Here is a 17,657-nt window from a genome sequence, read left to right on the forward strand (position 1 = left end):
ACTATCATGATCTTCATCACTATCATGATCTTCATCACTATCATGATCATCATCACTATCATGATCTTCATCACTATCATGATCTTCATCACTATCATGATCTTCATCACTATCATGATCTTCATCACTATCATGATCTTCATCACTATCATGATCATCATCACTATCATGATCTTCATCACTATCATGATCATCATCACTATCATGATCATGATCACTATCATGATCTTCATCACTATCATGATCATCATCACTATCATGATCATCATCACTATCATGATCATCATCACTGTCGTGATCATCATCACTGTCATGATCATCATCACTATCATGATCGTTTCCCAATGACTGTTATCATTAAGAAGTTAGCATCATTTCTACACCATGACTGCTATGCCTGCTTACTAAGCATATTTATGTATCATGTTACTTAGGTCAAGTTGTTTAATGAGAAGAGATCTGATCTTGAAGAACAACAACTCCATCTAAATGTTGGTCTCCAAAAGATCAGAGAGACAGTAGACCAAGTTGAGGAGCTACAGAAAAGTTTATCGCTCAAGAGTCAGGAGCTAGAAGCAAAGAATGCTCTGGCTAATCAAAAGCTAAAGCAAATGGTGAGAAATAGCTAAGAATTAAAAAATATAGCCTTTTAAAAGCTAGTTGAGAAAATCTACCCCTCCTCCGCCCCTTGTAGGATAGGTATGGATACTGTAAACATTTTATTCAATACTCAATAATTTAATTAAGTTAACCTCTGGGCTGATCAAAGTCAGTGTAACCTGAGACCCCTGAGGAGGTGAGAAGAGGGTGAACTACCCATACCCCAGCCTTGATTCACAATCTTAGATGTACGCAGACAAATAGATGTCAAGAAAAAGTTTTGTTTTACATTTATATCTGTCAAATTCATATTTCCCTGCTTAAAATGCTCATTCAAGAAAATTTCTCATTGTTATTTCCATTCCCTGAAGACTAAAAGTGCTGGAATTTCCACTGGAACTGTCATGTTCTTGAGGCCATCTTAATAACTGTCTTTTTTCTCTCTAGGTTAAAGATCAACAAGAAGCAGAGAAGAAGAAAGTTTCATCCATTGACATCCAAACGACCATTGAGGTATTAAACTACTAGCCCAGAAATTTCTTGTCAAAGGCCATAATTCCTTCTTTGCCATTTCTGAATGCAGAATTAAGAAATCCTTCTTTCTTGTGATTAGGAGCAGGCATAGCTCAGTTGGTTAGTGTAAGGCCTTCAGAGCTAGAGGTTCACGGTTCAATCCTCCAGATTGATCTCCGCGTCTGTCTCGACTCCTCTTTGTTCTGTGTAGCTTTAGCTTTAAATACTCATCAATAATTCATGAAAGAAACACATAGAAATCGTGACCATGAAGGAGGTTTTATATCTGATATAGATTCGTCTTCATTCGCATAAACTTTAACTTGGATTTTCTCTATCAAACTTGGTTCATTTCGTAAAGAATTGTTACAAAATGAGACCATACACCATGAGTTCTATAAGGAGCACTGATAGTCTGACGGGGTAAAGGACGCACCTTTGAGGGCTTTATATATAGGTCTCTGGTTTGGGAAATTTGGGCAGCCATTCCCTGCGTTATCTATCGAAGTAAGACAAATTACGTTTCCCTTTATAGCTACAAACAACGCAAATCAAAGAAAAACAGAAGTTTGTTATGGAAGATTTGGCCAAAGTGGAGCCGGCAGTAGAAGAGGCAAGACAAGGTTGGGACTTAAAGATACATTTGTTACTTTATAAAGCGTGGGGGGAGGGGGGTCCACTAGCATCCAATGAAATATAATGTGTGAATAGAGGATATTACTCGCCACACCCAAGGCACATCATAATTTTCAAAATTATGCGAGTTTTATTATTATTTTTACCGCCGACGTTGGTAAGGTTGCATAGTATTGAACAGTGTTATGTTAAAAGTACTGTCCAATAAAAACTGCACTTGCAATTTTTCAGCTTAGATGAATTATTAAGTACCTATTAGTCATTAATAATCTATTATGATTAATTGATAATTAATGCGTATGATTGCAGCTGTCAAGGGAATCAAGAAACAGCACCTTGTTGAGATCCGTGCTATGGTCAACCCACCAGCAACTGTTAAATTAGCACTAGAATCCATCTGCTTGCTGCTTGGTGAGCGCGTAACAGACTGGAAACAAATACGAGCAGTTATCATAAAAGATAACTTTATTTCTACTGTTGTTAACTTCAATACTGAAGACATCAGGTATTAGGATGAAAGAGTTGAATTACTGTGATACTACATTTGAGGGGATTTAATGATTATGATGATGGTAATGATTGCAGTGGTGATGTTGATGATGATGATTGTGATGGTAAAAATTACGATGATTGTAATGATTGCGGTGGCAATGATGATAGTGGTGGTGACGAAGATGATGGTGATGATGATGATGATGATCTTTATGATGGTGGTGGTGGTGATAATGGAGATGGTAAAAATTACGACGATTATGGTAATGATTGAGACGGTGGCAGTGATGATAGTGGTGGTGATGTAGATGATGTTAATGGTGATGGTTATAATGATGATGATGATTATGATAATGGTTTTGGTGATAATGGTGATGGTAAAAATTACGACGATTATGGTAATGATTGAGACGGTAGCAGTGATGATAGAGGTGGTGGTGGTGGTGGTGGTGGTGGTGGTTGGTGGTGGTGTGGTGGTGGTGGTGGTGGTGGTGGTGGTGGTGGTGGTGGTGTGGTGGTGGTGTGGTGGTGGTGGTTGGTGTTGGTGGTGTGGTGGTGGTGGTGGTTGTAGGGTGGGTGTGGGGTGGTGGTGGTAGTGGTGGTGGTGTGGTGGTTTTTGTGGTGGTGGCGTGGGTGGCTGGTGGTGGTGGTGGTGGGTGGTTGTGGTGTGGGCCCCTACGTGGTTGGTGGTGGTGGTGGTGGTGGTGGTAGGTAGCGTGGTGGTGGTGGTGGTGGTTGGTGGTTGGTGGAGGTAGGTGGTTGGGGTGGTGGTGGGTGGTGTCGGGGTGGTGGGTTTGGGTCGGATTGGTGTGGTGTTTGTGGTTGCGTTGGTGGGTGTGGTGGTGGGGGTAGGTGGTGGTGGTGGTGGATGGGATTTGTGTTGGGGTGTGGTGGTGGGTGTTGGGTGGGGGTGGTGGTGGTGGTAGGTGTGTGGGTGGTGTGGGGTGGTGTGTTGGGTGGTGGTGGTGGTGGTTGTGTGTGTTGTGGTGGTAGGTTGATGGGTCGGGGGTGGTGGTGGTGGTTGGGGTGGTGGTGGGTGGTGGTGTTGGGGGTAGGTATGTCGGTGTTGTGGTGGTTTGGTGGTTGGTTGGTGGTTTGTTGGTACCGGTGGTCCGGATGGGTGGTAAGGTGGTTCGGAGGTGGTGTGGTCGGGGGTGCGTGGTGTTGGGGTGGTGGTGGTGTGGTCCGGTGGTGGTTTTGTGGTGGTTGGTGGTGGTGGGGTCGGTGGGGTGGTGGTGGGTAGGGTGGTGGTGGTGGGTGGTGGTGGTGGTGGTGCGTGGTGGTAGGTGGTCGGTGGTGCGTGGTGGTGGTGGGGTGAGTGAACGATAGGTGGTGGTGGTGGTCGTTTGTGAGGTGGTCCAAAGGCTGGTAGGTGGTGGTGGGTGGTGGTGGTAGGTGGTGGAGTGGGGTGGTGGTGGTGGTGGGGGTGTGGTGTGGTGACCTGGGGTGGGTGGTGGTGTGTGGTGGTTTTTTGGTTGGTGGTCGGTGGTGGTGGTGGTGGTGGTGGGGTGGTGGTGGCGCTGTGTGGTGGTGGGGTGGTGGTCGGTGGTGGTGGTTGTGGTGGCTTTGGTGGTGGTGGTGGTGTAGGTTGGGCGTAGTGTTTGGGTGGGGAGGTGGTGGTGTGGTGGTGTGTGGGGTGGATGGTGGTTGGTAGGTGTGTGGTGAGGGGATGGTGGTAGTGGTGGTTGGCTGGGGTGGTGGTAAGGTGTGGTGGTCGGTGGTGGTCGGTCGCGATGGTAAAGTGGTGGTGGGTGGTGGTGGACTTTGGTGGTGGTGGTTTGGGGTGAGGTCGTGGTGGTGGTAGGTGGTGGTGGTGGTGGTTGGTGGTGGTGGTGAGTGGTCTGGTGGGGTGTCGGTGGTGTTGGTTTTTTTGTGGTGGTGGTAGGTGGTGGGGTAGGTTTGGGGGGGCGGGGGGGTGGTGGTGGGGTGGTAGGTGGAGTCGGTAGGTGGTGGTGGGGTGGTAGGTGGTGGTGTGTGGTTGGGCGAAGGTGAGTAGTGTGTGGTTTTTTTTTTTGGTGGTGGTTTTTTTTTTTTTTTTTCGATGGGTGAGTGGTGGTGGTGGTGGTCAGTGGTGGTAGGTGGGGGTGGGTGGTGGTGGTAGGTCGGTAGGTGAGTGGGTGGTGAGTGGGTGGTGGTTTTTTTTTTTTTTGTGGTGGTGGTGGTCGGTGGTGGTTTTTTTGTTTTTTGTAGGTTGTAGGAGTAGGTGCGTGGTGGTGGTGGTGGTGGTGGTGGTGGGGGTGGTGGTGGTGGTGGGTGGTGGTGGTGTGGGGGGTGGTGGTGGTTGGGTGTTTTGTGTGGTTGGGGTTGAGTTGGTAGGGGTGGTGAGTGGTGGTGGGTGGTGGTGGTGGTGGTGGTGGTTAGAAGTGGATGGTGGGGGCGTGGGGGTGGTGGGTTGAATTGGTGGTGGTGGTGTTGGTGGTGGTGGTGGTGGTCGGTAGGTGTGGTGGTGGTGGTGGTGGTGGTGGTGGTGGTTGGTGGTTGGTGCGTGGTCGTGTGAGTGGCTAGGTGGGTGGTTGGTGGTGGTGGTGGTGGTGGGCTGTGTGGTGGTGGTGTGGTTCGTGGCGTGGTGGTGGTGGTCGGTGCGTGGGTGTGGTGTGGTGGTGCCTTTTTGGGTAGATGGGGTGCATAGGTGGTGGTAGGTGGTGGTGTGGTGGTGGTGGTGAGGTGGTGGTGGTGGTGGTAGGTGGTGGTGGCTGGTTGGTAGGGTGGTGGTGGGTGGTTGACGTAGGTGGTGGTGTTGGTGGTGGTGGTGGTAGGTGGTAGGTGGTGGGTGGGTGAGTGGTGGATGGTGGTGGTAACTAGGTGGTGGATGGTGCTGAGTGCGTAGGTGGCTGGTGGGTGGTACTGGTGGGTGGTGTTGGTGGTGGTGGTTGGTGGTGGTGGTTGAAGGTGGTGGTGGTGCGTGGTGGTTGCGTTGTGGTGGTCGGTGGTGGTAGTGGTGGTGGTGGTGGGTTGTGGTGGTGTGGTGTGTGGTGGTGGTGGTGGTGGTGGTGGTTGTAGGTGGTGGTGGTGGTGGGTGGTCGGGATGGTGGTGGTGGTGGGGTGGTGGTGGTGGTGTGGCTGGTTGGTGGGGATGGGTGGTGGTGGGGTGGCTGGTGCGGTGGTGGTGCTGGTGGGGTGTAGGTGGGGTGTGGTAGGTGGGTGGTGGTGTTGTGTGGTGGGTGGGTGTGGGTGTGGTGGGTGGTGGTGGTGTGGGTGGTGGTGTTGGTGGTGGGTGGTGGGGTGGTGGTGGTGGTGGTGGTGGTGTGGTTGGTGTGGTGGGATGGTGGTGGTGGGTGTGGGGGCTGTGGTGGTGGTGGTGGTGTGGGTGGTGTGGGGGTGGTGGTGGTGGTGGTGGTGGTGGTGGTGGTGGTGGTGGTGGTGGTCGTCGTCGTCGTCGTCGTCGTCGTCGTCGTCGTCTTCTTTATTAAGAATAACCTAAACATACAGTTTGATATTCATTCCCCTACAAAAGCAGCTACCTAACAACAATGCATAGGGTAAACCACTCATTTAGTCTTTGTTTTTCCTGCTTTATTCTCGTTGATATGACTTGCATGTCTTTTCAGTGAGGAGGTAACAAACACCATGCAGTCCAAGTACCTTAACAGTCCTGATTACTCATTTGAGAAGGCCAACAGAGCTAGTCAAGCTTGTGGTCCCCTGGTCAAGTGGGCTGTTGCACAGGTAGGTGACAGTAGTGAGAGGGGCGACAACCCCCCAAACGTTTGACTTAAAGTTGTACATTTTCCTTCCCAACCCCACCCCCCTTCCCCACCCCACCCCACCTGATTTCATTGGCCTACCTGTGGATTTGGCAGGGGTTTTCGCGCCAAAACGCGTGTGGTCTTCATTCCAACTCTGGTAATGCCCCTCGCTGCTCTACTAACTGACAGTTCGCTTTCCTTAAGAGTCAGCGGTTTTCGTATGATTTAAAAACGATATGACATATCTGAAATATTTACTATTTACAATTATGTTTCATTAGCCTAGATGACTAACTTTATATTTGAATGATATGTTTTTTTTCTTCTAGGTTCAATATGCTGATATGTTGGGCCGTGTGGAGCCTCTCAGGAATGAGCTGAAGAAACTGGAAATGGATGCCCAATCCACCAGGATAAAGGTGTGTTTTCATCCAACACCTCTTAACTTATTGGCCATTATAAAAAATTTTTTAAATTGCATGTTCTAGAAAAGAAAGGAAGATGAGAAGGGGCTTCTACAATACAATGAGAGCGGGTTCTACGATATTCTAGATATATTTTTAATATGTTACGTCATAGCCCCCATGCTGGTCGACAGCAACAAAGCATTCCTCATAAGCTTCTCTTGTTAGATCAATCAACATGACGGCAGTTTCATTGCTATTTATATCTCAAGGGATTTTAATTCATTTGGTTGCACCCCAAACATTGTTACAAACATTTTTACATGCTCTTTAAGTTTTCTTCTTATTCATGTATTCATTTTCTTATTATCAATAAAATCTATGATAACAAAGCATATAGCTAAAGCCGTCTGATTTTTGTCGTGATTTAGTACGATGAGATCAGCCGAGTCATAACTGAACTAGAGAAGAGTATTTCCCGCTACAAGGAGGAGTATGCTGGTCTTATCAGTCAGGCACAGGTCATCAAAGCTGACTTGGCAGCCGTAGAAGCCAAGGTGAGTCCTATTAACAATTTTACAATAACTTACAAATTTCTCTCGCGCTGATTGGTTATTTTTTATCATCAGTAAGAGGACAGACAGATAAAGCTGACGTCAACGAGCGCGCGCTCTTTCCGTTGGTTGTTTTAATCACTAAAAATGAGAAGTTTTTATCGTTCTTGTTATTGTAAAAAACAAATAGACAACAGTGTTTTATGTGTCTGTCCTCTTATTGACAATAAATTGCATCACATTGTCAAAGTAGTGTGGATTCACGCAGCGTAAATACAGCTTTGTGCCTAGCTAGAGCAGTTTTCGTATGACTGTGAAAAGCTCAGTGCCGTAAGCGTGACGTGCCGTGACCGTGATACTTTCTAGAATTTTAATTGGCTCATTTTTTTCACGCGTAATATGATTGGTCTAAAAGTGCCGTGATCTTGGCATGACCGTGTCTGCGCCGTGTTTATGCCGTGTTCCGGGTATTTGATTGGATGGAGAGTAAATTCTCGTGCAATGTGATTGGTCTGACGTATCACTTGCTGTGTCACGACCGTGTTCGTGCCGTGAACTTTTCACAGTCATACGAAAACTGCACTATTAGCTTCTTCAGAGGTATGACCTATCTGTCTGGACATTCTATTTTAGGTTAGTCGCAGTACTGCCCTCCTGCGTAGCTTGTCAGTAGAGAGACAACGGTGGGAGACAGGAAGCAATGCCTTCCAGACACAGATGGGTACCATTGTTGGTGATGTTCTTCTGTCATCTGCCTTCCTATCATATGGAGGTACTTTAGAACTCTAAATATACACCTACTTTCAAGGAGGATGTTATACGAGAACAGATTTAGAACATTTTTAATTTAGTGAGAAAGGAATTCATTAAAAGACAAAAGAAAAAGTTCAGCTTCAGTGATCTTCTTTTGTTTTTTTGATATAATTCCTATCCCATTAAATCACTAATGTTCTATTTTCGTATGACAACGTTCTTGCAAGTAGGTGTACATTAGTTTATTTTTGTTGCATTTCAAAGTATTGATGTGCAGACTCTGAATGAACGGATGGCGGACGGAAATAAATGGAAGGAATAAATGGGCAAGTGAATGAATGAATGAATGGAACAAACGAACAAACGACAAAGAAACATCTCTTTCGTAATCTCTGTAGTTGCCCAAGGGACAGTGCTATTTATGAAAGTGAATAAATGAATAAATGAATGAAACAAAAAAACTTTCAAAGAAGCAAGCAAGCAAACAAGCAAACAATAAAGAAACAAACAAAGAAACATCTCTTTAGTATCTCTTTAGTTACCCAAGCCTCTTTTCTTCATTTATTTTTCATTCATTTTATTTCATTGTATGTTAACATGTGTTGGTATTTCTGCTCGTTAGGTTACTTTGATCAGCAGTATCGTCAGAATTTGTTCAGTACGTGGGCTCATCATCTTCAACAAGCTGGCATACAGTACAGACCAGACATAGCTCGTGTAGAGGTACTGTAAACACACCGTCTAAACTAATATTATTGTCATCTAATGATGTTGTTAAGATAATGAACGAGTCTATGATAAATAAAAAATCTAATGATTTTAGTTAAGGTATCACGGTACCCCAAAATTGCTCAAAAGTATCGATTTTTACATTTTTATATTTTGCGATAAAATATGTAATATTCTTCGATTTCCCCCCCAAAAAAATTTCGATAGTGATTTTTAATAGCGAGTAATAAAAAAAATACAGTTTGTGTCAACATAGGCGCTTCCGCTCAGTCAGAAACATTTATGGGTTTTTCTCGGAAGTGATTTTGCGTTCAGTTACCCTTACATTTTGAGTCCGATGTCAAAGGGAATTTGACCGATTTAACTGAAATTTTGAGGACGTTATCTTGGATAGTTGTTCTTCAAAAGTGTGTCTCCGATTTTTTATTTTTTGCTTATTTCCGAAGTTATCGTGGATTTTGGCTTGCATACCGGTGATATAGCAGCGTCATAACTTTAAGAGCGTATAAAAAAGCAACGGGGCAAATAATCAAAAATCGGAGACACACTTTTGACAAGTAATATCTTGTGATCTCGGAAAGGTAATAAGCATTGGTTTCCGATTATTACCGGCTGTCATCGAGCTCCGCGAAGATGCCACGGTGAAAATTTGAATAATTCGCTCTAACTTATAAGGATAAATGTATTTTACAAAAAGGAAAAAAGGAATAGTTTCTACATTTATTCAGCTTTCAGAAAATGTATACTTTGTTGAGGTTTCGATTAAAAGGTTTTTTGCTATTAAGAGTTGAATGCACAATGGTCGTTTGGGGTACCCTGATACCTTAACTTTGATGATGATAGCTTCCTTAGGGACGGACCAGATTTTTGAGGGGGGAGGGGTTGGGCAATTTATTTTGTGCAGGATTTTTTTTACGCCTCATGGCTGTGCAGGAATTTTTTTTTGGACACAATTTGGATTTTTTTCTAGCACTTTTCTTATGCACGATTATTTTTTCACTCTTTAAAGCTGTGCTCGAATTTTTTTTATATATTTGCTTAAACCCCCCTCAAAAATCTAAAGGTCCGTCCCTTAATGTAATCGTTAATCAAGAGTAGTCTCATGAGGCTATAGATTATTCATGGTCATTAGGGGTTGGCAGCCAGCCATTTCCCAATTTTTGCAGACTACTTACTAACTGGAACGTACTAACCACCATTTTCTGAGAATGATCTCTCAAAAACTTGCCAACCATCATCAAATGCTTTCCAACTTGTTTTGAGCACTTAATAACCATTACTAACTGAGACCCAACTTCTTCTGCTGTATTAGCTTACTCACTACGAATTGTGATTGGGATTGTACACTGAGTAGCTGATCTAATGATGCCAGTGTAGATAGGATAGTTGAATATTTCGAGCTTATTTCCCGATACTTTGTATTCGTTTCAGTACCTTTCAACAGCTGATGATCGTCTCAAATGGCAAGCCAACTCTCTCCCAGCAGACGATCTGTGTACGGAAAATGCCATCATGCTGCAAAGATTCAACCGTTATCCACTGGTGATCGACCCTTCAGGACAAGCTACTGAGTTTATTATGAATGAGTACAAGGCAAAGAGAATCAGCAAGACAAGGTAAATCCTGGGAATGCTGTTTGACCTTAAGGATTCTTTTGTTTTACAGCGTTTTTTCGCATCTCTGTTACCCATATTACTCCAGACTTGGACATACTTGCGCATTCTTTTAATTCGTGCATACAAAAACACTTATGACATCAAATTTACTAAGGGCTAATTCAGAATTTACTTTGTGATTTTTTGACGGTTGAAACCCTAAAATTCCCATGTGTAGGTATAACAGAAAATCAAATGCAGCTCTAGACGAGCAGGAAGCAATTTTCAGTGTTAATATGATTTTCAATTTTCTTGTAGCTTCCTTGATGATGCATTCCGCAAGAACTTGGAAAGTGCTTTGCGATTTGGTAACCCTCTTCTTGTCCAGGTAAGTCTTAGTTGATCAAATGGAGTGAGGTTAAAATTGGACTGTTTCTGTTTCATGACATTTGAGTTAAGTGCTGTATTTACAGTTAATTGCAAAATCATTGTCGGGTCTAAAAACACAGAAAATATAGAAGCTGAGACCGAAATGGTACAGGGAAGTACGTTAATTAGATGTATCTAGTGATACAACTCGTGAAATGTTCAAAAATCGTTGCACTGACAGAGAGCATGGAGGTAACGCGTTTCACATCTTACTATCTCAAATGAATACATCAAAAAGTAATTGTCATTTCCCAGGGTACCTATCGGTCTCATTTTCTACATTTTAAACACGACAATGATTATTGATGCAATTGAGTGTATATAGTCTTTCCATCGCAGGCTAATGGAGCCTCTATTGCAAGTACTTAGATAACTAAGTTGGTCAGAATCTTTCATTCATAACCCAGTGTTCTTTACATATTGTTTTCAGGACGTGGAAAGCTATGACCCAATCCTAAACCCTGTGTTAAACAGAGAACTACGCAGGACGGGAGGCAGAGTACTCATCACTCTGGGTGACCAGGATATTGATTTGTCTCCTTCCTTCACAATCTTCCTTTCAACAAGAGATCCTTCAGTACGTCTTCTTCATTCCTTACTTGTTTTTACATAGTTTACTCCCATTAAAATGCTCTAGGAAGAGGGGTTAGGGGAATTTAAGGATCGGGCGTAGCAGTAGTGTACTTGTCAATCTCTCCTCTGAGGTCTCAGGTTTCATTTCATCTTAGTACATCTCCTTCTTTCCTTGCTTGTTTTTACACTGGTTTACTCCCATTAAAATGCTCTAGGAAGAGAGGTTACGGGAATTTAAGGGTGTGGCGTAGCAGTAGTATACTTGTTAGTCTCTCCTCTGGGGTCTCGGGTTTCATTTTCTGGATTCGGCATCTCATGTGAGTTGAGCTATAGGTCTCTCTCTTGATTCAAGGGTTTTTCCCCCCAGGTTCTTTAATTTTCTTTCTCCGCAAAACCCAACACTCTAAGTTACAATTCCATCTGTGAGTTAGCCGTGCCCTAAATTGGATAGCCAAAGGTTTTTTTAGTGTATCGATAAAGGTTTTGAAGGAAGAGGATAGATGCATAATAGCTCTTTACGAACACGTTCCTGTTTTATTTTTCTCCATAAATATTTAAATATATATATTTTTCAGATTGAGTTTCCACCGGATTTGTGTTCTCGTGTGACGTTTGTCAACTTCACGGTCACCCGAAGCAGTCTGCAGAGTCAGTGCTTGAATCAAGTGTTGAAGGCTGAACGACCTGATGTAGATGAAAAGAGATCAGATCTTCTCAAGTTACAGGGTAAATTATTAGACTTTGGAATAGTATTGTACGTTTCCATTTGTGTTTGTTGTCATGCTTGCTTGTTTGTCGGTTTGTTTGTACTTTCATTTGATTGCTTGTTTGGTTTGTTTGTCCTTAGTTTGTCTATTTGTTTGTTTGTTTGTTCAACTTTTTGTCATTCGTTTGTTTGTTATTATCGTCGGTTTTTTATTCTTTAGACTTCAAAATACTTCTTCCTTCACTGTGCAATGATATCAAACCTTTGCATCATATTTTCTTCTCTATCTTTCTACACTTACTCGTTCTTTGCCTGGTTGTTTTAGGTGAGTTTCATCTGAGACTGCGTCACTTGGAGAAGTCCCTGCTGCAAGCTCTTAACGAAGCCAAAGGAAAGATCTTGGATGACGATCGGTGAGTCATCCTCTTCCTCATTGAATAGTGCTAGCTTTTAAGACTACGTTTGTTTTTCTTTGCAAATGCAGTAAACCTCTTTTAGTGACCAACCTCTATTTCGCGGCAACTTGTCAGTTCCCTAAAGGCCGGTTTAGACGGTACGATTTTCGCCTACAACTATCGTACACAACACGCTCGTGTCTATCGTAGGCGAGTTGTAGGCTTGATTTACACGCTACGACTCGAGTTGTAGGATGGCGCGAGCGTGTTGTATACGATAGTTGTAGGCGAAAATCGTACCGTCTAAACCGGCCTTGAACCAATCAGAAAAAAGCAGCGAAACCTAGATAGTTGATGAAGAAACTTAGATGTTATCGACGCCATCCATGGAAATGAGAGATTGTGATTGGCTGAGGTCAAAATGATAGAGTGTATTCAGTCAAACTGTTGAATAGTTGACGTCACCTAATTTAGATAAGTTAGTTACTATCTTAGCTGACCTCACATAAATTTGTAACTACGAGTAAACAGCTACTGAGATCAGGGGGAGAAACGATGATGAATGTCTATTCACTCATTCTCTGGTAAAACAACCCCCCGGATTAGCATGACCGTTATTTGGCGCGCTTTTACTCTTTTAGGTGACGTCAACTAAATAGTTATCTAAGTTATATAGAGGATATTACATAGGCGCGCGGAGATACGAAATTTATCTTCGAGTGTTGAAAAGATCTCTCACAAGTGAGCGCAGCGAACGAGTGAGAGATTTTCAACACGAGAAGATAAATTTCGTATCTCCAAGCGCCCATGTAATATTCTGTTTATTATATAATTATCAATGGAGTATGTTTTGGCTTTTTCAGGCAATTATTTCCGTGTATTTTTGAATAGTCATCGCAATGGTGTTATCTTCACACGTGAAAATAACATGTTATTTTCACGTGTGAAGATATCAATTTTTCGAAATAGAGAAAAATAGATATTTCATTGGTAATTATATAATAAATACATTTATCTAACTATTCAACAGTTTGACTGAAGGCACTCTACTGATTTTTACTCTCTCCTGATTGGCTAAAGTTTTTTGATCTTTTAAGAACAAAATTTTAAAATTTCGTTCAAGTGGTCCAGTCTAGTGTGTCTGCACAGTAAGCTTTCTATCCTAATTGTTTGTATTAAACAAATCAGAATCATTGCAACCCTTGAGAAGCTGAAGCAAGAAGCAGCAGAAATCACAAGGAAGGTAGAAGAAACAGACGTAGTGATGGCCGAGGTGGAATCAGTATCTGAACAGTACAGACCACTGTCACATTACTGTAGCAGCATCTACTTTACTCTAGAAGCCCTGCATATGGTAGGTCCAATGACACTAGCCAACTTAAATCAACTCAGAGGTTTCTTCAGAGTTCCAGAAAATTAATAGATAGTCGGATTCTATATCTATATATATTTTGTCTTGACTTATTCTAAGGATAGATTGAATGATTATTCGCAAAAGCAGGGTGGCTGAACCCCCCCCCCCCCCCCCCCCCCTCTCAACCCTAGATGACTTAATATCTACTGCATGGTTGGTACTTGAGTTTGTGAACGTCCTGACTCACCCCTCCTGAGAAAATTGTATCCGCCCCTTAAATATATTAAATACTCATGACTTATATTCTTGTGTGGTTTTGTATTTAGGTTCACTTCCTGTACCAGTACAGTCTGCAGTTCTTCCTGGACATCTTCCAGTGTATTTTGTACGAGAACCCTCATCTAAAGGGCATCAAGGACCCTGCTTCTCGTCTCAAAGTACTCACTAGTGACTTGTTCCAGGTACGTCACAGCAATTAGTATACCTTACATGATATACTGGGATCAGGTCAAATGGATGAGCCGAACCTGATTGAAACAATGGATGACAAGGCGGTCTCCTTTGATGTCATTAGGTTCGGCTCATGTGAAATTCGACGTTTGATCATAGTGTTGGAGTGGTTTTCATATATGATTGGGGAACTTTACGGCATATTTGTAACCGTATCGTAGCCGTTGTGCACCTATCTTACCTTAGACTTTCAAGTACTTAAAAGCACGCGATTGAATCAGACATGTCATTGAATAAATGATTTACGCAAAAGCAATGGAAAGCCATTTCATTGTTAAGGTATGTCGTACCTTGTGCGTTATGTTAGATAGTACTCATTTTGCCTCTATTAGAATACTTTTTGTATGAGTAGTAAACGTATATATAAGGTACGACATGCCGTAATAATTAAATGACTTCCCACTGTCGTCTAATATGATTTATCCAATCAAAACGTCGGTAAACTGAATACAAGATCTGTGACTCACTTCCCACTCTATGCCATTTTCCTAACTATTCAAACTCCAGAACCCCGTGGTTTCAGACCATTTGGAAATCGGTTTCACTGCTTTATGATTTAACATGTGATATTTGTCTGTGTTTGTAGATCGTGTACCACAGGGTAGCCCGTGGTATGATGCATGTTGATCGTATGACCTTCGCTATTCTTCTGTGCCGAATCTTCTTGCGAGGACATCCAGGGTAAAAAAATATTAATTTTGGTTTTACAATACAACACCCACCTAACTAGGGTCACATGGCTATAAAATACACGGCACGGTCACCGAAAGGAAATAAGGATTTCTTTGACCAATCCAAGTGCAAGATTTGTATTTATTTATTCAAAATGCTCCTGACAGTACCATCGCAGTCACGCCACAGTCACGGTACTAGTCACGGTACTTGTCACAACATTTCAAATTACCATCAAAGTGCCATCAAAGTCACGCTATAACACTTTGTTAGGTTACAACTTTGCCTAATTTTTATAGCCTTTGTTATAATAACTAATAATCATTAATAAATATTGATATTTTGGTTTTTCTAGTGAGGAGGAATTTGAAGAAGAATTCAACACGTTCCTGCGCGGCAGTGAAGCTGTACCAACCGGTACAACAGCGAAGTGGCATGGCTTTAACCCTGATCAGGTAACACATCCTTCCTGAATGCACCAGATGACTTTCAGTTAAGAAATATAAAACAGGGGTGCTTACCATTTCAACCAATCCATAAGGTTAGAAATTCGTTTGCTAATGGTAAAAAAAAGGAGCGGGAAACTTTTTCTTCCACAAAATGGTACACGTGTCTACCGGAAGAACCGAAAAGGGCGGGAAAAGTGGATTATCTCCATCGGATGACCGAGTTTTCATACCATTTGTTTTCGAAATGGAACTTCCAGTTTTTGCTGGTAAATGATAAACACCCCAGTTCTGTATTTTGATACTCTGATCTAAACAAGCGGGATGCTGAACACGCGGGATGCATGAGAGAAGCGTAGGAAACGGCACTATTCACTATGAATCTCTCAGCGTTTACTCGTATTTATCGAGAGGCTAATACTACAAGTCTCTTGTTTCCTAGGCAACGGCATTGAACCGACTGACGAAGATGGAAGGATTTAAGGATATCCAGACCTACATTAACACCAACCGTAGGGTAAGGTCCTTGTACCATAATGCAGTCAAATGCTTTATCCAGTTTGATTGCAACCAAAGATGGTCAGTTTGGGAAACAAAGCTTTCAACGGAGTTATAAGAATTTATCTCACTTGTGAAGTATTTATTACTGTTGTTCCAATATCATTTACATCAATCGCAATTCTGTTTTCTTGAGGATACTATGAGTAGTATAGTGGTTGGGGGTCCCAACTCACACGCCACCCCGAAATAAGCCGCCTCAAAAGCATACGCCCCATGATCGTTCGGGCTTTAAGAGCAACGTGGCCCGGGTTTCTTTCGCCAAGAGATTACGGGAACTTCCCACCATCCACGAGCCATTTCAGACCGTGAATACCCAATGAAATGAAGAAGCCACCAATGAATGCCATTTAGAAGAGCATATTTTTGACCATTGTTTCGGCAACCATTTTCGGCTACCTTTTCTACTCTCGTAGACACATTTTGCGTAGGAAAAGTATTTTCTTTGTGTCCACTGCGCTGGTAGTGTCCGTAGCAAGGTGAAGGCACTTGCAAGTAGCCAAAAACCTTCTACTCCTATATATAGAAGATGGAAGAGCAAAAGAGTATTTCGACTACATTGCAAGAGATGGGTATACGAGCAAAGAGTAGGCTACTAGCACATTTGCTGCTGGACAATGCCTGCGACGGAAACCTGCTGCCAGACATATCCAAGTGCGACTACTTGCGGGGCAACGAAGGACCAACCAGTCTGCAGCCACTAGAAGGATTGCCTCCTTTCGTAGACGATGTGTTTGTCTATGGTTTTGTTTCCGAAGAGAATTTGTATGGAAAGAAGCTGCTTTGTAGGAATGCGAAGGCAATAGTCTCCAAGATATCCATCGCAGCCACGGAGACATCTGCACACGTGCAGGCAGGGAAACATAGTAGACCGCGTCTCCAATATGGCAGCCAAGTGGTCCAGTTTGCATGGAGAACCCGCCGCGGTATTCGTAGCCAAAGTAGACACCTCGGAGTTGTCCATAGAAGCTGTAGACGAAAACATTTCCAAGTTTGCTAGGCTGCTACATGCGCACGGATATGGTATCTATTCCGTGGACTACACACAGGATTTCTCCGGAACTTTGGATAGAGTCGCATTGGTACGTCGTTTGCGGGAGTTGGGATACGTGCCGCAGCATAGTGGCGGTTGGCGCAACGGTACGATTTTGGAGAACACGCATGCTGTGGGAGAACATGTTTGTACTTGGATGGAAGACGGAAAACGTACGAAAATATACAACAAAATAGTATCCAACTTCGAAGCCGGAGAAGTGCAGAATCCAGTAGGCGCAAAGCTAGCAGAGTACGTGGATTGTCCGAACGACCACCTGCGTAGGACATTCCTGCACCCAGATGTGCAAAAAAGAGGATGCAGCAGAGTAGAAATATCCATCTATGGTAGGGATTTCTCCAAAGAAAACACAAATGCTATTGCGGAGACTATAGAGCCACTAGCAGACATATTCGTAGTACAACCACCCAAAAACATGTGGTTGGCACTCGCGGAACACTTGGACAGATGTTTGTGTATTTGCTGCGAGGAAACGAAAGAAATCTTCCTAGCTTGGTACTGCCATGCGACAACGGGGCGCATAGCCGGTATACGTGTACGGGGCAACGAAAGATGGGAACAATGCGTACTTTGGGCCATTGCAGAGTTTGGTCTGCGCAAATGCCCCATATTCCGTATAGACGTGCGTGGATTGGACCCAGTGGAAATACTACCGCTGCGATGCTGCACGAAAGATTCCCCTACCGTGTTGGCAGAGTCTAACAAACCCACCAGAGTGCACAAAGATCCGCCTACGATCGCAGACTTTCTCCCAACTACGGAGCACGTGGAGTGGGTTTGGCGCACGAAGAAGGCACAAAAGATAGGAGTGGAAAAGAGTTTGTTTGGAATACTAGAAGTGCCTACGGACCGCAGAATATCCTTTCTATCCAAAAGAAAACGACAGCAAAGATTGGAAGACATACGGGATGATTTGTAAGGAGACGAGTGGGTCGAAGCTACGAAAAGATACCACGCAGAACTGTCGGAACAAAGGCAATCCATCCTGCGGCAGAAGG

The 17,657-nt window shown here is 43.4% G+C and overlaps 1 protein-coding gene across 2 annotated transcripts in view; it reads left to right on the top strand.

Annotated features, from left to right (window-relative positions):
• Positions 1-17,657, top strand: part of LOC116299720 (cytoplasmic dynein 1 heavy chain 1) — a 65,098-nt gene that overhangs the window by 32,162 nt on the left and 15,279 nt on the right. For both annotated transcript variants that reach the window (XM_031708438.2, XM_031708439.2), the window contains exons 55-73: positions 435-614; positions 1,048-1,113; positions 1,649-1,736; positions 2,059-2,254; positions 5,790-5,907; positions 6,257-6,346; positions 6,763-6,888; positions 7,519-7,657; positions 8,261-8,361; positions 9,799-9,983; positions 10,281-10,350; positions 10,822-10,968; positions 11,540-11,690; positions 11,996-12,083; positions 13,254-13,419; positions 13,746-13,880; positions 14,516-14,610; positions 14,957-15,056; positions 15,490-15,564. In XM_031708438.2, the coding sequence (XP_031564298.2) occupies positions 435-614; positions 1,048-1,113; positions 1,649-1,736; positions 2,059-2,254; positions 5,790-5,907; positions 6,257-6,346; positions 6,763-6,888; positions 7,519-7,657; positions 8,261-8,361; positions 9,799-9,983; positions 10,281-10,350; positions 10,822-10,968; positions 11,540-11,690; positions 11,996-12,083; positions 13,254-13,419; positions 13,746-13,880; positions 14,516-14,610; positions 14,957-15,056; positions 15,490-15,564 (2,316 nt within the window). The remainder of the gene's footprint in view (positions 1-434; positions 615-1,047; positions 1,114-1,648; positions 1,737-2,058; positions 2,255-5,789; positions 5,908-6,256; positions 6,347-6,762; positions 6,889-7,518; positions 7,658-8,260; positions 8,362-9,798; positions 9,984-10,280; positions 10,351-10,821; positions 10,969-11,539; positions 11,691-11,995; positions 12,084-13,253; positions 13,420-13,745; positions 13,881-14,515; positions 14,611-14,956; positions 15,057-15,489; positions 15,565-17,657) is intronic.

Source organism: Actinia tenebrosa, unplaced genomic scaffold (genome assembly GCF_029948245.1).
Source record: "Actinia tenebrosa isolate PJP-AT-01 unplaced genomic scaffold, QUT_ActTen_1.0 PGA_scaffold15__27_contigs__length_11533743, whole genome shotgun sequence".
Classification (NCBI taxonomy): Eukaryota; Metazoa; Cnidaria; class Anthozoa; order Actiniaria; family Actiniidae; genus Actinia; species Actinia tenebrosa.